The following is a 25,174-nucleotide window of genomic DNA, read 5'->3' as shown; positions in this document are numbered from 1 at the left end:
TTCTTTTATTTGCTCTCACAAAAAATCAAACCTCATTTTGGATCATGTTATTCTTTATTTCATAATCTTCTTTTAGCTTCTGACAGTCCGTCCCCTCAGCCCCTCCATGTGCAAATCAAGGATGCCCTATTTGCTTATTTTTAAATTATCTTCAAGATGAAATTTATAATAAATGTAGAATTAACAGGCTCAAATAATGTTTTTAGGCTGATAAAAAAAAAACCAAAGGCAGTTGAAATTAATACATTTAGCTTGTGATTAAGGGCGTCAGAAATTTCCACCTGAGGTTTTGTTAATTTAACTTACCAGAGGGGAAATCATAATTACAAATGAATGCATATTTGTTGTTGGGAAGCCGGCAGAAGATTCCCATTTTTCCTGATGACAGACAATTTCATTGGCTAAAATAAATAACTTTGCTCCTCCAGTGAACCCCAAAAGTACAGAATGCAGCTACAATGTTGGCATAGCTCACTTTTTTTTTTCCATTTTCTGCTTTCACAGTATTCTGTGAATGCTTGCTTTGTAGAAGACTGAATATACTAGCAACAATTTATTGTCATTTTCCTCTTTTACCTGCTATAAAAGGTTTCTGATTTTTTTTTCTTAATGAAAACCTGCCATGTCGGGATTAATAAATCATTCTGTCTGATTATTTTGTGACATTCATGTGGAGAGTGAGGAGGATTGAAATCTGTGTTTGGAGACTGAAAGTTTTCATACTGCAAAGGAAAGTTTCTGTATTCTTTTTCAAGGTTAGTCTTTGTGAAGAATTTATTCTTATATAGTTTGGATGTCATTCCATTAAAATATGGATGAGCCAAATTAACATTTTGATACTTTGTAACTGAGGTGCATTTTAACATCCTTCCACCAGAAATCACTAGTGAAATAGTACTAAAAACAGGTAAGTGTATTAGATAAGGTTGGAGCACAGAAGACGGAAGAGAAGTGGTCAGTTGGATCCTATGATGAGACTAAATTAGGAATGCACCCCAAAAGACAAGAATGTATGATTCCACCTGTGTGAGGTATCTACAGTGGTCAAATTCACAGAAACAGAAATAGAATGGTGGTTACCAGGAGCTAGCGGGGATTGGGGAAAGGGAAGTTGTTATTTAATCGATATATAGTTTCAGATTTATAAGATAAAAAAGCCATGGAGCTCTGGAAATCTGTTTCACAACAGTAGCTGTACCTAACATTTCTAAAGTGAAGAAGTGAGGTTGCTCAGTCGTGTCTGACTCTCTGCGATCCCGTGGACTGTAGGCCACCAGGCTCCTCCGCCCATGGGATTCTCCAGGCAAGAATACTGGAGTGGGTTGCCATTTCCTTCTCCAGGGGATCTTCCCAACCCAGAGATCGAACCCGGGTCTCTTGCATTGCAGGCAAGACGCTTTAACCTCTGAGCCACCAGGGAAGCATTAGTAAACATTGCTAACATTACTAAATGTTAGTAATGTTAGTAATGAAACATTTTAACATTACTAAACTATACACTTACAAATGGTGAAGATGGTAATTTTTTTTTTTTTTTTTTACAATTGAAGTGTAGTTGACTTATAGTGTTGTGTTTCAGGTGTACAGCAAAGTGATTCAATTATTCTTTTTCAGATTATTTTCTATCATAGTTAGGACAGTAAATCTTATTTATTTTTTTTTTAACTACAATAAAAAGAAAGTGAGGAATGCAAATTGTCAATTGAATTTAGCCACAGAGAGGCCATTTGGGACCTCAGCAAGAATATGGTTTTCTGGAGGTTGGAGAGTGAGCCCACTTGAGGCAGTGGAACAGGGGCTGGCAGCTGAGGAAACGGAGATTATGTAAGTAAACTTACTTCATAGTGTTTGGATGTTAAAAGGTACATGGGGGAAATAGAAGGTGAAGGTGTTTTTGTTGTTATTGTTGTTTTAAGAGAAACTATAGCATTTTTGCGGAGAAGGCAATGGCACCCCACTCCAGTACTCTTGCCTGGAAAATCCCATGGACGGAGGAGCCTGGTAGGCTGCAGTCCATGGGGTCACTAAGAGTTGGACGCGACTGAGCGATTTCACTTTCACTTTTCACTTTCATGCATTGGAGAAGGAAATGGCAACCCACTCCAGTGTTCTTGCCTGGAGAATCCCAGGGGCGGGGGAGCCTGGTGGGCTGCCGTCTATGGGGTCGCACAGAGTCAGACATGACTGAAGCGACTTAGCAGCAGTAGCAGCAGCATAGCATTTTTGAATGGGGATGCAAAGCCTGTAGGGGGCAAGTAGAAAATGTGAGAGAAATTGACTGAGGCCAGAGATTGATTGAGGCTGCTGAGAAAAGGGGAGGAGCTAGAGTCTACAGCATAAGGAATTAGCAATTTGAGAGTTGCCAGGACTGGTGGATAGAGTTCCTCTGGCTGCTGGTATGGTTCCTCTGGTATGGTCAGGTTGATAAGTTAATGAGATGGGCATCCTCACTCCTGCTTTGCCTGAGCAGACGGTTTACATGGGTCCCCTTGAAAAGCGTAGAAAGGCCCTGTACAGAGATTATACAAAGAAAGGCACAATTGCAAAGAAAGATAATGCACAAATAGCTCTTTGTTCATTTTCCCTGAGAAAAGCAAGCCAAAAGTCTGCAAGCCCAACTCTCCAGCCATATCTGGGAAGTGCTCATACCTGTCTCCAGTGAGAAATGAAAAGTGACTTAAGTAACAGACCGAGCCGAAAGTCTTGCTGCTTCAGAGGTGCTATTAATTAAAGCTTCTTCCAACCCTAAAAAGAATATGTATTGGGGAATGACAGAATGAGAATAGATATTGATGTCTGTACCCCATACTAAATGAGATAGTTTAAAATTTTCTTAAGTCTATTATCTTCAGACATTGGCTAAGCAAAGGAATAGATAATCAGTGTGTATGACACATGGGAAACCTCCTGAGTACATTTGTTTGGAAGCTTAGAAATCTGGCTTTAAAGGGTATTTTATGAGTTATATGAACTTTATTTTCAAATGGTATTCATTTTTCCAGTCAACAGAGTTTGTGGAGGTGTTGGAAAACTCAACTCCTTCAATTCACTCTTTTTTTATTACCTGTCCTCATTATGTATTATATATTAATATATAGGTATTGATATATATTACATACTATGTAATATATACATTATGTATCAATATATAGGTATTAATAATATTTTATTTTTTCTAGGATATTGATAATTCTTTATGTTTTAAAGGACATTTTGAAATGTTTTTTTTTTGGAGTTCTAGTCATTTCTTTGAGGTTGTTCTTGTATCAAAGAACAGTTCTTAAACAGTAATACCTGTTTCACCTGAATTGGGAAACAGTCTCTAGAAGGTACAAGATATATTCTGTGGAAAAACAATGTACACATAGTGAGTTTGTACTTGAAAACAATAAATTTCTCCAATGCATTTATTCAACAAATACTTGTTTGTTGTTTTCTATGTTGTAAGCGCTTTGTTTTACTTATACCAGTGAATGTAACTGTCCCTGACCTCAGGGAGCTTCTAGTCTAGTGAGGGAGTCCAGATTCAAACAAATAACCACGTAAATTGTATAATTAATATAGTAACAAATTACGTGAAGAAAAAGTACAAGGTGGTATAAAACCATATGACACAGGCAGCATTTTGGCAATTTGGGAAATTAGGGAGACCTCCCTGAGGAGGTGACATTTAAATTGAGGCCAGAAGGATACTTAAGAATTAGTGTGATAAAGGTGTGGCAGACAGCTGGGTATAGAAAGTGACATGGAATAGCTGCACAGTGGCCTTGAGGTGGGAAGAAGTTTGGCCTGTTTAAGAAGAGGTGGAAGACCACTGGACGGGAGCAAGCCAGACAGAGAGAAAGCTCTGTGAGAAAGGCTGGTGAGTGGGGAGCCCAGGAGTGCAGCTATCCATGGAGCAGTGCTGGCAGCATCCAAGAACCAGACAGGATCAGATTTATGTTTTTAAAAGTTCACTCCGGTAGCTGTGTGGAGACATTATTCTCTGTGACAGGGGGTCAACAAACTTTTTCTGTAAGAAATGAGATAGTAAATATACTAGATTGTGTGAGTCACTTGGGTCTGTTGCAGCTACCCCGCTCTCCATGTTTTATGGAAGTAGCCATAGACGTTATGTAAGTGACCGAACCTAGCTGTGTTCTAGAAAACTTATTCATAGATGCTGACATTTGAATTTCATATAGATTTTACGCATTGTGAAATAGTCTTTTTTATTTTTTAAATCATTTAAAGATATGAAAGCCATTATTAGTTCCCAGGCCACGTGAAGATAGGAGGCAGGCTGACTTTGACCTGGGAGCTGGGGTTTGCTGACTCCTGTTACAGCGCTTATTTTCTTATTTGTCCAACTTTTTTTTCCCTCTGCCTCTTAAATGATGTTTACTTCTACCTTGACATTTTTCTTAAGTTATCTACACTTTTTTCCAACACTCTGGTAAAGATATGACCAGTACTAAATGAAAAATGGGAATATAACCTCTTCTATTTTTATCTTAGTGTTACATTTTCCATTTGAAAATCAATTGACATGACTGACCCATTCTACTTTTTTCCACAGGCTTTTAAAAAAATGAATAATTTTTTGTTTTTCCTGTTTATTTTTTTCCCCCAAAGTGTTACACTTGGTGCTTTCTTCTTTCAGACCTCACACCGAATTTTTTCATCTTCTCTTTACCTGGTAATAACTCTTAAATTTAATTCTGACATTCAAAAGAAAAAATGGTAGAGACATCAAGAAAACAAAATGCATCATATTCAAACAACACAATTGCTTGCAAATGTTTGTTTCTGATTAGATGAAATAGTTTCTTTACATCAAGGTAAACGACATCCATGTTATTTCAGATCAGCAAATAATTATTCTGACTTAAAGGGAAATTCCTAGTTGCTTTTGTGTATTGTGCTCTTCAGCCCCACAGGATGCTGGAAAGCATAAGGTTTTGGAAAGAGTACATACAGACTTGGTTCAACATCCATCTGAGCCTTACTAGGTATATGATATGATATGATATTGGGCAACTTAATTAATTTCTTGGAGCTTAAGTTTCTCTGAAGCATGCAAAATACATAGTCAGTGATGGAAATTCCCACCCACCTTTCTTCCCCCTGTAAGCATGATAGTTTATCACATAAAAGTTGCTATGTTAAAAAACAGCCTATATTTGGTGATTGTGAGGGTGTTTGGTGTTAGTTTTAACCTTCTGCAGATATAAAGTTTAAAAAAAAATCTAGCGGTATTCCAAAATGGAACCAATGTGCTTTTAAGGTGGTATACATGATTAAAGTCTGTTCTTTTCATTAATATTTCCTCTGCCTTGTTTATTTTACTTCTGAAAACTCAGGTTTGACAGTTCTCTGGAAGACCTACCTCAGACTGGACCTCACCCACCTACAACTGCTCAGGTTTTACATATTGGTGGCCAAGTAGCCACAGTTTCTAAAGTAACTACATATTCTAGGTAGAGTTTTTTCCTCTTGTCTGTCTAAATTTTAATGCTGGTGGTGATAGGTACTAAAACTGTTTGAGTATTAATAAAAAGGAAAAGCTGATCATAGATTACAGAACTGACATTAATATATAGACAGAGCTTGGCACTCAGCCTTGGTGGAACACTGCTTTACACTACTTTTAAATTTTTCATTTTTTGTTTTGATTCTGAGTTCTAATTTAGAGTCAGGAAATCTGTGCCTTTTCTCTATTCACTGTGATTTGGAAAGTCATCTTTCTTGAGTTTGTCATAAGTCTATTGAATTAGAGCATTCCCATCTAAAAAAGAACTGATAGAAATTTTATGTTCTAGGTGCCCAGATATATTCTAAATGTATTGAGGTTAATTTTCCTAAGATTTTGAAGGACTCTGCTCATACTCAATCTTTTATACTATTAATTGTGGTACAATATGATGAAAGAAATTCATTATAATTTCCTTTTCTTCTTATAGAAGAAGGATAATTTAGCTGATTGATTTTTTTAGATGACTTTTTTGTGGACTTAAGTGTCTTGTCGTTATTTGCCATTATTTCCCTGAAATAGAAGCCATTGTCCCAAAGATGCAGAGTAATTGAAAACCTCAAAGTTGAGTCAGTTGGTAACTTTATTCTTCCACTTATGACACTCATATTCCTCTGCTGCTTATCACATTTTTCTTTTCTTTTTCTCAGACCCCATTTTTTCTTTTCTAGCCATTCACAACAGTTAAAACATATCTACACAGTTCAATTAAATTATAGACTTATCAAAAATTATACTTAAGCAATTCTCTCTCTGTGTATGCATATATATATAATAGATAGATAAATGACTTACCACGGTTTTCTTAGTTTGTCTTCTAATATTTTGTAAAATTAGAGCCAGTGGAACTAGGAATAATGAATTGTCAAATTCTTCTAGAAGGGAGAAGAGGAGACAGGGAGAAGAGACTTATATCAACCCTCACAGTTTTGGGCATCTGAGCTCTTATTCGCTCGAGTTGAGTTTGGTACATAATTATGTTGTGTTAGAGGTGGCCATTGTCACCAATTTTGGAAAAGGCAATCATAGTATAATGAGGCTATTCATTAAGAACTTATATGCATAATTAAAGAAGAGAGACATAGATTTCATCCCATGCATTTTAAACTTTCTTTTTACCTAATAAAAAAAAGAAGTTCTCAATTCCAGCTTGATAAGCAGATTTGAGAGAAGGGCATGGCAACCCACTCCAGTATTCTTGCGTGGAGAATCACCATGGACAGAGGAGCCTGAAGGGCTACATACAGTCCATAGGGTCACAAAGAATCAGACACGACTGAGAAACTAAGGAACAGCAGCCACCAGATTTGAAAGTCATTACAGTCCTAATGATGGAATGTTAATTCCTATCTAGGTATATGACCTTTTCTAAAAGACCAAAGGAAACTATTAGTTTAAATAATTCGAATTTTGAAGGTAAAATTTCATAGCAGCATATTTGAATCTTTACAGAGCTAACTGAAAATAGAAATACAGAGCATCATTAGAGAAGGTGATCTTTTTGGTCATATTCACTGTAACTACTGTTTATTTCTGCAAAGGTGTTTGCCCTCCCCAAACAGTTTTACTCTCAATATTTAAAAGTTATTTATTTCTTGTCTGTATTAATATGTATTATAGCTTCTGAATAAGCAGGCGATTGTACCTGCTTCTCTTGAAAACTCGAGTCTCATTAAAATGTCAGGCTCTGGGTGTGTATCATCTCTAAGGTGTATATCATCTCTACATTCTCGTTATGTAGAAACTTTTTGGAAAAGTTGGTGTAACCTTCCTTCTTTTTCTGCTTACTAAAAGTCACACTTCATGTTTGGATTTATTTTCTACTTAGTTGTTGACAAAGAAAAAGAAAGGAAGTTGTTGAGAAATCAGTCTTCAAATGTGTATTGTCATATGATACTGATTTTACTTTAAGTAGGATTAGAGACTGTGAGCTTAAAAACATTCAAAAATGTTTGTATAGTATTTAAATCAGTTTTATGGAGGATTATGTATCAGATTTTAATTTCTGAGAGAATTCATAGTAACAGTAAATAAAGGATCTGAGCTCCTTTTATGCTTGTGACATGTCACACCTTTAAAAGTCTAAATATTAACATGGCATGGTTGCTATCTTTATTATGCTACCCTTCTCACTTTCCTTTTTGTTCCTCTTCTCTGTTTTTCTGCTGACCAATTTAAGCAGCTCCACAAGAAATGTGGCAACAAGTTCTTTGGAAGCTTCTCGAAACTTGTCTACCTTGTCTTCTCCTGCTAGATACAGTGCTGCCGTTCTGAGCAGCGCAGCCGCTACTGTGTCTGCTGTTCTTGCTGCGAGAACCAGGTAGAACTCCATGTACGGTGTGCATCTGATGTGAACCCAGCGCTTTTCACTGTCTTACAACTCACCTCTGAGACAGCATTCCCGTGTGAATCGGCCACAGCCCTGTTAGGAGATCTTAATTGTATTAGGGACATTTTTTCTAGGTTGTGGCTATATCCCACAGAGTGTATTACTGATTTTTCCTAAAATAATCCTTTTATCTCTTTCCATCACCACCATTTATCTGTGATACTTCTCAGTTGCGTGGATTGTTGCATGTTGTGTGCCTATTGACTTTTGAGTTTTTATCATTTTTGTGAAACAGAATCAAGCATAAATAGGTATTTTAGGTTTCTGTTGGTTTTACCTTCTCCCACAAGCTGGGTATGTTTGAAGTTGATCTAAAGCCTAACTATTCTAATGTCCATTCATCCTGTAGAAAGAGTAAACCTTTTTATTGTTGTAAGGTTTTGTTTTTACATAATTTCTAGTAGTTTTTATAGCTTTTGATGCTTTCCAAAAGATTGCCTTAATCAACTTTGATGAGAATTTACTCAATTCTGTATTAATGAGTAGAATAACATAGTAGACACTTCATCCTCTTTCTGCTGCTTTGTTCTGTTTCTGTCCCCCCCCCCCTCCTCTCTCTTTGGGAATGTTTCAAATCACAAACTATAAAAACTACATACTTCCTGCTATCGGTAGTGTGATTTTTCGACTTAAAACTCTTTCTGAATGCTCACCAGGCTCTCCAGTCCTGAAAAATATCACTCACTCCTGGATGCACTTTGCATCAGCCCTGTATCCAAGCCTTTAGCTTTTTCTTATCTCCAGCCCTTGAGGAAATCAACTGGCTCTGTTCATGTTAAGAAAACCAGGTACGGGGGGAGTGGATGTCACAAGGGGGGGCTTGCTGTGAAAGGTACTACTTTCTCTGACACTGAAACACTGCATTAACAGCCCAAATGAGAAAATCCTAGAGCTGATTTGTGTCCAGTTTTAAATTAACTGTAATTTCAATGCAGCAATAATGCATGAGCACATTATTTTGTATGATTATTAACTTGACTTTTAATCCTTTGTGACATCTCTTATTAGCACACTTGATATTTGGTATGAAATAGGACCCTGTTTTTTATTGCATGGATATTGCTATATGAGAAGAATTGTTTAATAAGACATACCTTTATACTTTTCAAAAAAATGAAAAAGAATAATAATTGCTTTTGATTGGCTGCTATCTTATTGTTCTTAGATATGAGAGTTTTACTTTGGCAGACAACTTAATTTTCACCATATTTGGGAAATGCTGAAATGCAAAAATGAATTTTTCTCCCAGACTTAACAATTATGCCAAAAATTATTAGGTATAATGTAAAAATAAAAAATCCCAAATGTTTCCTAAAGGTATAATCTTAATGAAATGACTATATTATTTCTGAAAGAACATAAAATTAATGGCAGAGAGTATGACTGTAATTCGTAAAAGCCTGATGTGACACAGGCTGCCTGTTGATCATATGTTTGTGTCCTACCCACAGTGTTATGGATGCACTCAATAAACTTAATTACAGACATCCCTTGGAGATATTACAGGTTTGGTTCCAAACCACTGCCATAAAGTAAATAGTGCAATAAAGCAAGTCACACATTTTTTTGTTTTCCAGTGCATATAAAAATTATATTTACCCTATATTGTATTCCGTTAAGTGTACAATAGCATTATGTCTAAAAAATTAATGTATATACCTTAATATAAAACTACGTTATTGCTTAAAGATGCTGACCATTATCGGAACCTTCAGAGAGTCATAATCTTTTTGCAGTAGTAATACCAAAGATCACTGATCACAGATCACTATAACAAATGTAAGAATAATGAAAAATTCTGAAATCTTGTGAGGGTTACCAAAATATGACACAAAGTGGGCAGCACATGCATTTGGAAAAATGGTCCTGATAGACTTGCTTGATGCAAGGTTGCCACAAACCTTCAGTTTGTGAAAAGAAACAATATGTATGAAGCACAGTAAAGTGCTTAAATAAGCTGTGTCTGTGTAACTCTGGATAACTTAAGGGAGATGTTTAAACAGGGGGAAGATATATCATTGTACGTTTTGCTCTAAGGAAAAAAAAATACCCAAAATTATTTGTGGAATTGTGATCATTAAATGAGCAGAAATATAACATTGTTAGGGCTAAGTTTATACAAAGACAGTTGCTGACTACCCTTGGAATAAAAATTCCTTTGAGAACACAATAGAATCTCTAAATCCTCTATTGCTTTCTTTCTGTCTTTATTTTTAACTAAATGGCTTATGGTATGTTTTGGCTGACATCAGATGGAGATGGAATGAGGAAAAGCACTGGTTATGAGAAAATACCCCATTTCTCCATTTGTGCCATGTTCATTCAGCTTTTGATTTTTTATTCCAGTAAGTTTTGTTCTCACTGTTTAACAGAAAAAGAACAACATAAAAATCCTTATATACCTTGTTTGAAGAATTAATGTTTTTCATTTATCATTGCAAAACTGAGAACAGTTTTATAATTTTTTGGTATGGAGTTGTTACATGGTAGGTCAGTCTGTTTTTAAGCAGGAAAAGTTACTCTAAAAAAATGCATCCCTGATTTCCTTTCAAATGAGTCTCCTTATTGTTTAAATGAACTTTTTTTTTTATTTAAATATGCCTGAAGTTATGAACTGACTGTTTATCCATGGACCTACTTCTAAAGGAAGTGTTAGTAGTAATTTTCATTACTTTTTATTAACAGTTGTAGACACAAGCTAAATATGTTTGATATCCAGAGAAGGAAAATGGTTCTTGAGAAGGTAAGCTAGCTGGCATTCTGCAAAGCAAGAGTGCAGGGTTTCCTGAAGAGACCTTGCCACCTCAATGAGACATGTACTAGAAAGAGCAGTTGGGATAATGTCAGAGGTATTTTATCTCTGATTTTTGCTTTTGTTTAACAGTAATCTTTAAAATTAAAACAGAGGTCTGTATAGTCAAAGCTATGGCTTTTCCAATAGTCATGTATGGATGTGAGAGTTGGACCATAAAGAAGGCTGAACGCCGAAGGATTGATGCTTTTGAACTGTGGTGTTGGAGAAGACTCTTGAGAGTCCCTTGGACTGGAAGGAAATCAAACCAGTCAGTCCTGAAGGAAATCAATCCTGAATATTCATTGGAAGGACTGATGCTAAAGCTGAAGCTCCAACACTTTGGGCACCTGATGCGAAGAGCTGACTCATTGGAAAAGACCCTGATGCTGGGAAAGATTGAAGACAGGAGGAGAAGGAGAGGACAGAGGATGAGATGGTTGGATGGCATCACCAACTCAGTGGACATGAGTTTGAGCAAGCTCCGGGAGATGGTGAAGGACAGGGAAGCCTGGCATGCTGCAGTCCCTGGGGTGGCAAAGGGTCAGACACAAGTGAGCAACTAAACAGCAACAAATCTTTAAAATTATAATAAAGTGTAGTACAATACAAGATGTGTCTTCATGATAGTATTTATATTTAACAAGTTGAATTTTAATACAAAAAGTTTAAGAATTTTGCTTAGGAAAATACAAAAAATTTTCTTGTAAACAGAATTCTGAAACAAAGGAGACTCATGATTGCTCTATATGTCTCAATTCTTTTATAAAGTTCTTAAAGAATTAAGAATTCTTAATAGCATTCTATAAGAATACTTATAATTATGATATTCCAGAAATACTCCTTTCTTACCACTTCAGAATGTGTGTATTCCTATATCAATTTTTGTAAGAGTTTAGCTAACAACTGCTTAGTTTAAACATTGATGTTTAAATCTGTGATGTACAATTGGCTTTTAAAAAATTTAAACATATAATTATGAAAATTAGAATAAAAGTTACCTCAAGATTATTCTTTGAGCAGAGATTCTCTTTTGAAAATAGACTTGAAATTTCCAATTCTTCCCCATCTGCAGCTGAAATTTATTTGTTACAATAGTTAAACGAATGTGGGGAAAGAATATAAATTTAAGATAAATCAGATTGCTGACACTGAAAATTAACTTTTCTTCCTTTTTCTTTTGTCCTCATTAGCTCAGTTTTGAAACCTTTGGTCTATCAGTATACATTTTTCTCCATTTTAAGGTTTTGAAATACAAAACAGCATCTTTGGTATTCTTGAGATGGAAGTCATATTAACTTGAACATTTCATTTCAGTGCTTGTTTATTTGGCACACTAGTGAAAATGCCCATGTTTGATGCTGAGCTTGGTATTAATCAACATTGCTAGTGGATTTGCTCTGGTTTTCTTACTAGGATCTTTTAGAAAGAAGTTTAATTTGTTTAGAATTTAGGTATACCTTAAACCATTTAAGTTTAGAAAAAAATGTATATGAGTTGTGATTTTAGAATATACCAATCTAAGTGTTCATGACTATTATATTAATGTTAGTCATTAGTTTGAAATATTTTGCTGTTAGTGATTATTGATAGCATTTTCCCCAAATATAGAATTATATACCCAATGGCTTTATTAATTTTTTAATCTTTACATAATGTTCATATATTTCTTTAAGTAATAAGTACTAGTTAAAAATTAGGGAAAAAAAGATGTTTGATTTTTAGGGGCTTGGACATCATATATTTCAACATGATTGTCTAGATAAAACTTAATTTTCTCCCATTAATACATTAAATATTTTAAGTTAATAGAGATCTATTCCCCTAGAGATTTTTCAGCTCTGCTGATCAATCCTGATATAAATAAAACTCCCTTGCTTATAACTTAGATTTTTAAAATTCTTTATAATCTGCACACCCTTTGTATCTAAAGAGTACTATTAAAGATTTAAACATCTCAGAGTCTTTGGAAGAAAATATATGCAGAACTGTGTACAAAGGTTACAAAAATTATGAAAACATTTTTTGCTTATGAGATACTGTGTATCATTTAAAACTGAGTTGAGGAGATGAGATTATACCTGACCTCAAAATCCTGGATCAGAACTATCTACAAACTACATTTAGAAGCAGAATTACTAGTGCAGATGAAGGATGTTTATTTGCTAAATGTGCTTATCTCTAGATGTCTGAGCTACATATTACAGGATGTAGCATTTCTGGAACATACACTCTGTGCTCAGCAGTGTGTTCGGTACTTGATGTGTGTTACATGTGTTATCTCATTGTATTTCATTTAATCCTAGCAATAACCTTGGAATAACAGTAGCATTTTTTTGAAGTAGGTTGAGTCATGCTAGTAAAGTAATGCTCAAAATTCTCCAAGCCAGGCTTCAGCAATACGTGAACTGTGAACTTCCAGATGTTCAAGCTGGTTTTAGAAAAGGCAGAGGAACCAGAGATCAAATTGCCAACATCCGCTGGGTCATCAAAAAAGCAAGAGAGTTCCAGAAAAACATCTATTTCTGCTTTATTGACTACACCAAAGCCTTTGACTGTGTGGATCACAATAAACTGTGGAAAATTCTGAAAGAGATAGGAATACCAGACCACCTGACCTGCCTCTTGAGAAACCTGTATGCAGGTCGGGAAGCAAGTGTTAGAACTGGACATGGAACAACAGACTGGTTCCGAATAGGAAAAAGAGTACGTCAAGGCTGTATATTGTCACCCTGCTTATTGAACTTATTTTTCTGGGCTCCAAAATCACTGCAGATGGTGATTGCAGCCATGAAATTAAAAGACGCTTACTCTTTGAAAGAAAAGTTATGACCAACCTAAACAGCATATTGAAAAGCAGAGACATTACTTTGTCAGCAAAGGTCCATCTAGTCAAGGCTATGGTTTTTCCAGTGGTCATGTATGGATGTGAGAATTGGACTATAAAGAAGGCTGAGCACCGAAGAATTGATGCTTTTGAACTGTGGTGTTGAAGAAGACTCTTGAGAGTCCTTTGGACTGCAAGGGGATCAAACCAGTCCATTCTAAAGGAGATCAGTCCTGGGTGTTCATTGGAAGGACCGATGTTGAAGCCGGTCCCTGAATACTTTGGCCACCTGATGCAAAGAGCTGACTCATTTGAAAAGACCCTGACACTGGGAAAGATTGAGGGCGGGAGGAGAAAGGGATGACAGAGGTTGAGGTGGTTGAATGGTACCACCGACTCAATGGACATGAATTTGGGTAGACTCTGGGAGTTGGTGATGGACAGGGAGGCCTGGCGTGCTGCAGTTCATTGGATCGCAAAGAGTCGGACACGACTGAGCGACTGAACTAAACCGAATCACAGTGTTTCAGGTATACAATATAAGTGAATTGCTTTACTGTATGCCTGAAACATTGTAAGTCAACAATATTTTTCATATTCTTCAATTTCCATTATAGGTTATTACAAGATATTGAGTATAGTTCCCTGCTATACAGTAGGCCCTTGTTTATCTATTTTATATACAGTAGTATGTATCTGTTAATCCCAAATTGCTGATTTATCCCCCCTTTCCCCTTTGGTAACCCACAAGTTTGTTTTCTATATCTGTGAGTCTACTTCTGTCTTGTAAATAAGTTCATTTGTATTTTTTTTTTTTTTAGATTCCACACGTGAGTGATGGCATATGATATTTGTCTTGTAAATAAGTTCATTTGTATTTTTTTTTTTTAGATTCCACATGTGAGTGATGGCATATGATATTTGTCTTTCTCTGTGTGACTCAGTATATAATTTCTAGGTTTATCCTTGTTGCTGTAAATGGCATTATTTCATTCTTTTTATGGCTGAGTAATATTCCATTGTATATATGTGCCACATCTTCTTTATCCATGGGAATCCATTCTGTTGATGGACACTTAGGTTGCTTCCATGTTTTGGCTATTATAAATAGTGCTGCTATAAACACTGGGGTGTGTGTATCTTTTTGAATTAGAGTTTTTGTAAAATAAAATAATTTGTCCATCACAAATCTTTTAAAAGGTACTTAATGCTTAAATTCGGTTTCCATTAATATTCTTTATTGTGTCTTTACTGATAATTGTGTTCAGCATGGCCATTAGGTAAACTGTCTTTCACTTTTTATTTATGATAAAATTATTAAACTGCTTAAGTTTTTCATATTTTTTTAACATCAAGCAGATTTGAGTTTTCATTAAACTCATTAGAAATGATAGAAGAAGATGATAGCTCTGCTACACTTGAATGTGAGGGAACAATAATAGGGAATAGTATTTCAAGGTAGTTAAAATAGCTCTAATGTGATTCTTCAAAACTACCTGTTGTCACAAGTGCCCTAAACCCACCATCAGGTTTGGATGACTCCTGGGAGGACTTAGCAGAACTTATAGTCTCTAGTAGTGCTCATGATTGAGAGTCATTCCAGTGAAAGATTACAAAGCAAAATCAGCACAGAGAAAGGTGCATGGGGCCAAGTCGAGAAGAAAGGAGGCTGTAGTTTCCAAACCTCCCCGTGAGGTCACCCGTGATATGTGGATGCCTATGGCAAGGAGTTACAAGACATGCAAAGTGTTCTCTACCAGAGAAGCTCTTTAGAAACTAAGTTCCTGAGACGGGTTTCGTTGGGGCTCATCACGTAGGCATGCTGTGCCTCATTCGTACCCAGTCTCCAGCTTGCAGAAGGACAGCAGGTGTTTATCATAAACCACACTGTTGATAAAGTTTAGGTGCAGTGAGCACTCTTTGTCTTTTAGAGAAACTTTTATATGACTGTAGGGAACTGTTTACCAGCCAAGTTCCCAAAAGCCAGTCACAGGGCAGCCTTGCAGCAGCCTTCCTAAGGATAGGTAGTGTCAGCCCACTCTGTTAGGCTGTGCAGGGTTCAAGAGGCATTGGGGAAATTAGGTAATACAGTCATTTACAGTAATATGGTGGGCATGATTGCAGTTGAAACTTCAGCCTAAGAGTATAACTAAGAGTATTTATTTTGTCTAGCTGTTGATTTCAGGTATTGAAGGAATTGAGTTTCTGTGCATAGATTTATTTAGGAAGTGGTAGCTCAGTTTCTGTTGACAAGCCACTAGGAAGTATTCTTATTGTCATTGTTACCATTTTTATTATACTTCATTTGAGAGAAACTGTTTATAGTATTACACCATTCCAGAAGTGCCTACTTTAGAATTTGGACTACCTAGAATTATTTTTTTAATCAGGATATGTAAGTATAAATAACAAATGACTGGGGTAATAAAACCATATCATCTTCTATATCAAACTGGAACCAGTGTAAATAAGACCTCCTGTTAAGCAAATAGCTCTGATTGAGAGAGGACAGTGGCAGACTTGTCTCTTGTTTTCTTGTATCATGAACACTGAACACTGGATGCTGTGTTAGGCTGCAGATTTTGTCTCCTGTTTTCCACTATGTAACACAGTGTCTGGCATGTATTATAGTAGGTGCTTAAGTATTTACTGAATGAATGAGTAACTGAGCGAGTGTGTGAGTGAAACGAGTGACTGGTGAGATGTCAGGGAAACTTAGTCCATAAGATACCACAAGAATGTGGTAAAGAAAAAGCCGCATCTGCCATTTCATACAGATAATCAAGGATTCTCCAATAATTAATTGTTGTATTCTACATGACCCTTCTGGAATGTTGAGATAGAGGAAATTAGCTGCTTATTTAAAAGAATTGGCTGTGTAACTTTTCCAGTGCCTAATTTCTCAGGTTTGGGCTTCCCTGGTGGCTCAGTGGTAGAGAATTTGCCTGCCAATGCAGAAGAGGTGGTTTGATTCCTGGGCCAGGAGGATCCCCTGGAGAAGGAAATGGCAACCCACTCCAGTTCTCTTGCTGGGATAATCCCGTGGACAGAGGAGTCTGGGTTATAGCAAACAGAGTTGCAAAAGAGTCAGACATGGCTTAGCAACTAAACGACAAAAACAATTTCTCAGAGTAGACCTTTTAAAGGGAATTTCCAAAGATTGAACAAATGCAACCCGATTGTTTTCCTTTCCTTTTCTTTTTTCTGTTTTAAAGAGAGTCAGTCCCCTGTCATGGTATTAGAGTTTTCTTTAAAATATCAATTAATCAATATTTTTGTTTTTCTTAGAGATTTAATAGGCTGAGAAAAGGACAAATCACTACTAAGTTAGATTACTATCACTTTACCAAAAACGTCTCCTCCTTTTCTCTCCAGCAATGCCCAGGAGTCTTCTCTGCAGTCTGCCCCATCAGCAGGTGCAGCTTGGAGCTCCCCCGAGAGGCCGGGAAGCCCAGGCTCGGCCAGACCAGGGGTAGCCGGACTCACCACTGCTGCTGCCTTCAAGCCTCTGGGGTCCAGTGGGATCAAGTCACCAAGCTGGCAACGGCCCAGCCAAGCAGGTACTTCGCCAGAGAAATCTCTTGCTTTTTTACATTTAAATATAACTATGAAAATGTGTTCTGGGATATATTTCAGCTAGAATTCACTGCTGAAACCCTTCTCAATCATCTGAGATTTACAAAAGACTGGGAAGAGTAGTTGCAGCTATTTTTTCCTCTGAAGTGTCTGATTAACATTCTGTATGTGTGTGACACAGCTGCCACTTGCTATTTATAATTATAGAATTGAGAGCATTTCCTGGTTTTCCAGATTACCCAAGAAGCATGGGTTGAATTGTAAATTTGGGGTCTTATTAACAAACTATGTTGTTTGAAGATTAGCCTTGGACATACAACATCCTGGTTTTGATCATATACACAGAATAACAGGACAGATACACTTGCTGCCATCAGTTATTGAAGAAAGAAAGAGTCTTTTACTTCCCGTCTTTGGGCTCCATCTGGAAACCTGACTTTACATTCACTTCTATAGATAAATCTTGCCTGGAGAATCCCAGGGATGGGGGAGCCTGGTGGGCTGCCGTCTATGGGGTTGCACAGAGTCCGACACAACTGAAGCGACTTAGCAGCAGCAGATATGTCATCAAGATTCCCTTTACTACCCAGCCACTGGTAATTTACTTCCTATCAGGCTTCCCTGATAGGGAAGAATCCGCCTGCAGTGTCAGAGACCCTGGTTCGATTCCTGGGTCAGGAAGATCCGCTGGAGAAGGGACAGGCTACCCACTCCAGTATTCTTGAGCTTCCCTTGTGGCTCAGTTGGTAAAGGGTCCACCTGCAATGCAGGAGACCTGGGATTGATCCCTGGGTTGGGAAGATCCCCTGGAGAAGGGAAAGGCTACCCACTCCAGCATTCTGGCCTAGAGAATCACATGGACTGTATAGTCCTTGGAGGTCACAAAGAGTCAGACTTGACAAAGTGACTTTCACTTCACTTCTCACCCTCAACCTTGTTGACCTCCAAGTGGTACCTCCAACGCTATGTGTCTGAGAATACCCTACCTGTCTCTGGGGATGATAACCAGGCACCAGAGCGAGAGTGAAAGCTTGAGACTCCATTCCCATGCTCTCACAGTAACTAACACGTAATGATTCCATCTCTTACTTAGTATTTCTCAAATTTCTTTTCTCCTCTTTGTGGTCTCAGCAACTGCCTTGGTTCAGGCCCTGGTCTTTGCAGACAACTCCTAACTAATTTCCCCATCTCCTTCTCAGCCTGGAAGTCTGTCCTCCTTACTGCAAGGGATATTTCTAAAACTCATTTGCCCATGTTACTCTCCTGCTGCACAGGCTGGATTGTTTCCCCCTTCCTTCATTAATCATTAAGACCTTTTCCCTCTGACCTCTGCTAACTTTTCAGTCTCATCTTCTGCTGCTCACACTTTGTAACTGCTCTGGTTTTACTAAAACTTCTTCAGTTACTGAGACTTGCCATGTTAATTTGCTTTTGAAAGTTCAGGTTCTTCTGCAAAGAAGATACTTTTTTAACTTATCCCTTGTATATTTCTAGTCTTCCTTCATCAGTTTTGGGATGGGTATTAATTGAATAAACAAGGGGCTGCTTTGGAAAATATGATAACTTTTTTAACTTTCTATAGAAAAATAGGTCATTTATTATTTTTTTTTAGTTGATAAGAGTGGAAAGAATGAATTTTTAGTTAATTAGGAATCCATCTTTGTGTTTCGTATTTTCCATAACATTTAAATATATTAATGCTAACTTCATTTATTGTAAGTAAATTATCTTTAATAAATTACTAATTATTTATATAGTTAAAATTTATTTCATAGTGTCATTTTCATGTTTTTGAATTACCATTACTCATTTTTAAAGCTAAAAGCATTGTGTGGAAGAAAGAGGAAAGGCCATTACACATGACGTGGGCTATTTTGTTTGCTTGTTTATTATCTTAATTAAAAAAAATTTTTTTTTAAATTTGACTGAGCTGCTCAGCAGGTAGGATCTTAGTTCCCCAACCAGGCATCAAACCTGTGCCCGCTACAGTGGAAGTGCAGGGTCCTAACCACTTGACTGCCAAGAGATCCCCTGATTGAGACTATTTGAAACAAAAGACTATTTTATTACTTTTGAAAACTTAAAAGATTTAGAATAATATCATTCGCAAGAGCTATTTTCTTGGAAAAAATGCTGACACCTCAGCCCTCAGTTCAGTTCAGTTCAGTCGCTCAGTCGTGTTCGACTCTTTGTGACCCCATGAATCACAGTACGCCAGACCTCCCTGTCCATCACCAACTCCCAGAATTCACTCAGACTCATGTCCATCAAGTCGGTGATGCCATCCAGCCATTTCATCCTCTGTCATCCCCTTCTCCTCCTGCCCCCAATCCCTCCCAGCATCAGGATCTTTTCCAGTGAGTCAATTCTTTGCATGAGGTGGCCAAAGTACTAGAGTTTCAGCTTTAGCATCAGTCCCTCCAGTGAACACCCAGGGCTGATCTTGTTTAGAATGGACTGGTTGGATCTCCTTGCAGTCCAAGGGCCCTACACATTTTTAATTATTTCCACTTATTTAGAACTTATCTATGACAATGAAGAATTGCTGTATTTATTTTATATATGATTAGAATACAAAAAGTAACTTTCACAAAAAATTTGGGGGGTATAGTCATTGGAAGCAAACAGGAGAATGTTTCCTAAAAGAGCAAGGAAAAGACTAAATTTCAGAGGTAGAACTGAAAGAAGGGTACAGAGTATACATGCTGTGAAGCTCAGGAAGCTATATGTACCGCTTTTGGAAAATCAGAAACTGTGGGCAAAATACTACTCAGCCTGTTAGAATAAAAAGAAAACTTTCAATTGATGTCAAACTCTTGGAGGATACACTACAGCAAAATTACCACAAGAGGGCGATAGAATCCTTTTTTTCTCTCATTCTAATATAATTTAATAATCAAAACAGGCAAATAAATATAATCATGATTCACATGGTTAGTATTTAAAATATTAACCCTTTTACAGAAGGTGTAACTGAATTTAATCTGAGCAAAACTATAACAGGATAGAAAACTGTATGTTGTATAGTATAAAGCATAATTATTATTAAAAGGAAGTATGTTTTGCCATTGTGAAGTGTTAGTTGAATTACATCTTGATGCTTAAATCAGAAAATATTTGCAGAACTCCTGCTGTTTATCTTGCTCTAGGTACTATACTGGCACTTAGTGAGTTTACGTTATGTTAAAATTACTTATTTTATGTTACTTTGTAAAAATTGTAAAATAAATACAAAATTCCTAGCCACTCAAGTTCTTTTATTCTACTCTAACAGTATACCGTATTTCAAACAAAGTAAAACAATACCTCAGAATCTACTCTTAGTCTCTCATAAATAGTTTCAAGGACTTCCTTATGCAAATGTTTCCCATTTGTTCTTTTGATTTAGAAGGTTTTAACTGTCACATTTGACTGTGTGGATCACGACAAACTGGAAAGCTCTTAGAGAGATGGGAATACCAGACCCTCTTACCGGTCTCCTGAGAAACCTGTATGCAGGTCAAGAAGCAACAGTTGGAACACTGTATGGAACAACTGATTGGTTCGAGATCAAGAAAGGAGTACGACAGGGCTGTCTGCTGTCACCCTGTTTGTTTAACCTATATGCTGAGCACATTGTGAGAAATGCTGGGCTGGATAAGTTACAAGACGAAATCAAGATAGGTAGGAGAAATATCAACAGCCTCAGATATGCAGATGATACCCCTCTACTCTTGTTGAGGGTGAAGGAGGAGAGTGAAAGAGCCGGCTTAAAACTAATATTAAAAAAACTAAGATCATGGCATCCTGCCCCATTGCTGCATGGCAAATAGAAGGGTAAAAGGAGGAAGTAGAGATTTCCTCTTCTTGGGCTCTAAAATCACTGCGGACAGTGACTGCAGCCATGAAATCAGAAGACAGTTGCTTCTTGGCAGGAAAGTGGTGGCAAGCCTAGACAGTGTGTTGAAAAGCAGAGACATTACTCTGCCAACTAAGGTCCGTATAGTCAAGGCTATGGTCTTCCCAGTGGTATCGTTATGGTTGTGAGAGCTGGACTATAAAAAAGGCAGAACACCAAAGAATTGATGCCTTTGAACTGTGGTGCTGGAGAAGACTCCTGAAAGTCCCTTGGACAGCAAGGAGATCAAGCCAGTCAATCTTAAGGGAGATCAACCCTAAATATTCACTGGAAGGACTGATGCTGAAGCTCCAGTATTTTGGTCATCTGATGCGAACAGTTGACTCATTGGAAAAGTCCCTGATGCTGGAAAAGATTGAGGGCAGAAGGAGAAGAGGGCATAAGAGGATGAGATGGCTGGGTGGCATTACCGATTCAGTGAACGTGAACTTGGACAAATTCTGGGAGATGGTGAGGGACAGGGAGGCCTGGCGTGCCGCAGTCCATGGGGTCGCAAAGAGTTGGACACGACTAGGTGATTGAACAACAAAAGTTGTCGCATGATGTATTCTTAATGTTCTTCACAACTGACCTGTGAAAAGGACAGTTTCCACCAAAGGTTGCAAAAGCTGCAGAGGCAAGTCACTGCACTCCTTTGGACTCAGATAGAGCATTGGCAGGTGGCATTGCTTCTCTCACACCGAGAACTTCAGGTGTCTTTTTCTTGATAGTTCACAGCTGTGCTCTAGTGTGGGTTAAGAAAAGAGGAAGAGAAGATTTTTTAATCCCCCTGCCCTCCCACCATCACCAAAGAGTTCCTATCACCAGTGATGTCATTTTAAAATAATTCCTACAGTGGGGTAGGAAGGATCAGATCAGAATCACTAAAATGCAGTCTGTGGCCCATTTAGTTGATAATGAAACAGTTTAATGGGTCATAGCCAGTATTTTCATTAAAAAATGAAATAGAATAGAAAAATTGAGAATATTTTACTATATGAAGTATTTTAACGTATTATGGGTAGGTATCATGTTATGAAAATGTGGTTTTAGTTTACATATATATGTATGTATGTGTATATGTATGTACATAATTATATACAAACATATATTTTGGATCAGCAGATAAAGTGTACAACAGGAAAAGTGTATTTCTTATTTTTTTATAGTTAAGAAAAAGTTTGAAAGTCATTTATTTAAAGAAGTATTTTAGTCATGAGGTTTGAAATGATAGCCAAAAAGAAGAAAAAAGATTGCATTGAAAGGGTAATTGAAATCTTAAGCCTTACTAGTATATTCTGAACCCGTCATGGGTTTCTATAATACTACCTCCATTAACATTCTGACTTTAAATCTTAGATCATTGCACTGGTGGTATAATATAGCCTGTGTTATCCAGAAGTCTTTCAGGAAGACAGTAAAGCATTAAGTGTTAGTTGCTCAGTCGTGTCTGACTCTTTACTACCCCATATACTGCAGCCTGCCAGGCTCCTCTGTCCATGGAATTCTCCAGGCAAGATTACTGGAATGGGTAGCCATTCCCTTCTCCAGGGATCACCCAGGAATCGAACCTGGATCTTCTGCATTGCAGGCAGATTCTTTTCCCTCTGAGCCACCAAGGAAGTCCATAGGTGTTGTTCGCTGAGTCACGTTTAACTCTTTTTGACCCCAAGGACTGTAACCCACCAGGCTCTTCTGTCCAGTGGATAAATAGGAACTAGGTGTGTATGGAACAGCATTATGGTTTAGGCTGGGTCTTCTTCATTTTCTCAGGCATATTCTTCAACATACATCACCATACATACACAAGCTTGCCAATGACTGACAAAGAAATAAATATTTTAGGATGCAAAATGTTAAAGAGTTCATAGTCTGCGTGAAAGTATCAAGATACAAAAGAAAGGTGAACCCATGGTTGAGTTTTTATGTAAGCTAGCAATACTGCTGCCTGCTTGCCCTGTACGTTGGTATACTTCCAGAATTCAGATGCAGTAGTCCCTTTAGAACTGTTTATTGATCTATAAAAATATATAAAAGATGAGATTCTTGATATTTTTCAGAATTGAAGATTTGTACTTTTTACACTAATATTTTAATACATGCATGTATTTGTATGTCTAATAGGTATTTTAATGCTCAAAACCTTCATATTGTATATTCATAAGTAGTTAGATAGATATTCTTAAAACCTTCATAAAGGTAATGGTGTAAGTTTAAAAATATGTTCTTGTGTTTATGTAAGTGCCCTAATTTGCTGTGTAATATTTTTTCTAGATTCTGTGTAGGTTATAAATACCAGATTGTGTCCTGAGTTGCTCAGTCGTGTCTGACTCCTTGCAACCCTGGGGACTGTAGCCCACTAGGCTCCTTTGTCCATGGGATTTTCTAGGCAAGAATACTGGAGTGGGTTGCCATTTACTCCTGCAGGGAATAGATACCAGATTAGGTAAATTAATTCATTTGATGCAAGTGTATATGTGTGTGTGTGTGTGTGTGTGTGTATATATATATATATAATCTTACTGTCTTACCAAATACAGTCAGATGTTTTTTCACAAATCCAGTCTTAGGACTAAATGTTTGATGCACATCAGTTTTCTAACTTCAATTATTTGCAAAATGAGAATGACCAGTTCCTTAGAATATAAACCGTAATTTCTTAGATTGGGCCATTGTTCATCACTGTTTATTGACGGGAGGGCCCTGAAGCATAGGAGTTCCTGCCCTCTGCTGTAGGAATTTCACAAGACCAGAGATATTCCCCAGGTAGAGAATTCTGGGGCTTTGGTTTCTTTATCTATTAAAAGAAGAGTCTAAAAAGGTCCCCTGTAGCATTGTTGGGAAGTTCCAATGATATATATGGAAGTGTTTGGTACATAGAGGGCACTCGAGAAAGGGTAAGTTTTTAGCCTTTTATTCCTTTTAATGATAGTATTTAAAACTTACGCTGTTACCATCTAGTAAAACACTTCTCCTCACGTGACTTCCTTGCTTAAAAATGTTTTGGGAGCTCTGCCACCCACTAAATGTTTGGCTTCTTACCAGGGCTTACAGTCCTCTCTCACCTCGTGCCAGCCTCGCCTCCAGCCCCAGTATGTAATATCGTTCCTCATGGCCCCTCCAGTCCAGTCACACTCAAGTTCATGAGTTCGTCCTGTTCCTTGGACACATACCTCAGTGCTTTGTACAAGAGGCTCTTTTTATTTGAAATGCTTCCCTACCCTTTTATCCCTGAAAAACTTTTCTTCACTCTTTAAGACCAGGTGTCCTTTCCTTTGTGAACCTTTGTTGAACCCTGGAAATAGTTGCCTATTCTTTCTCTGTGTTCTACAAAATTTTGATTATGGCTTTATTATAGCATTCATCATGTTTATTTTGATTATTTGCATATGTGTATTTTATCATCATTTTTAGATCCCCTAAAGGACAGGGATTCGGTCTTACTAATCTTTGTTTTACAGCACAAAACCAGTAGCTGGCACGCACCGTTTCTAGGCCCTCAGTAAATGTCAGTGAGTGATGAGTGGTGGACAGGTTCTTTTGTCTTATTTTAGACATCGTCTTATGATGTGAGGGATTCTCCAGACATTGTTCTTTCCTCCTAGTGGGTGTTAGTCGCTCAGTCGTGTCTACTCTTTGCAATCCCATGGACTGTAGCCTGCCAGGCTCCTCTGTCCAGGGGTTCTGTAGGCAGAAATACTGGAGTGGGTTGCCATTTCCTTCTCCATGGGATCTTCCTGACCCAGGGATCAACCCAGGCCTCCTGCATCGCAGGCAGATTCTTTACCACCTGAGCTACCAGGGAACCTATTCTTTCCTCCTAACAGACTTGAAATTCCCTCAATGGTCCTTGAACAAAGGTGGACGTGCTGTCTGCCATAGGCTGCCAGTAAACACTGCACATATCCACAAAGGAGAAGGCGCTCCATTGTCCTTGTAGCTTTAGACTTCCAGAAAGCTTCAAAGTTTTGAACACAAATGATACTGTAATTCAGTTCAGTTCAGTTCAGTCATTCAGTCGTGTCTGACTCTTTGCAACCCCAAGAATCGCAGCACGCCAAGCCTCCCTGTCCATCACCAACTCCCAGAGTTCACTCAGATTCATGTCCATCAAGTCAGTGATGCCATCCAGCCATCTCATCCTCTGTCGTCCTCTTCTCCTCCTGCCCCCAGTCCCTCCCAGCATCAGAGTCTTTTCCAAG

The 25,174-nt window shown here is 37.6% G+C and overlaps 1 protein-coding gene across 12 annotated transcripts in view; it reads left to right on the top strand.

Annotated features, from left to right (window-relative positions):
* PDLIM5 (PDZ and LIM domain 5) overlaps positions 1 to 25,174 on the top strand; it is a 234,419-nt gene that overhangs the window by 163,490 nt on the left and 45,755 nt on the right. For 5 of the 12 annotated variants that reach the window (XM_061419654.1, XM_061419659.1, XM_061419658.1 and 2 more), the window contains 4 exons: positions 5,343 to 5,459; positions 7,692 to 7,832; positions 8,558 to 8,689; positions 16,895 to 17,079. In XM_061419654.1, coding sequence (XP_061275638.1) covers positions 5,343 to 5,459; positions 7,692 to 7,832; positions 8,558 to 8,689; positions 16,895 to 17,079 — 575 coding nt within the window. Of the gene's footprint in view, positions 1 to 3,220; positions 4,992 to 5,342; positions 5,460 to 7,691; positions 7,833 to 8,557; positions 8,690 to 16,894; positions 17,080 to 25,174 lie in introns of those variants that run through there. The other 7 variants (XM_061419663.1, XM_061419662.1, XM_061419661.1 and 4 more) reach the window with 3 other exon arrangements.

Source organism: Bos javanicus, chromosome 6 (genome assembly GCF_032452875.1).
Source record: "Bos javanicus breed banteng chromosome 6, ARS-OSU_banteng_1.0, whole genome shotgun sequence".
NCBI classification, from domain to species: Eukaryota; Metazoa; Chordata; class Mammalia; order Artiodactyla; family Bovidae; genus Bos; species Bos javanicus.
This window is presented reverse-complemented; position numbering and strand designations above follow the sequence as displayed.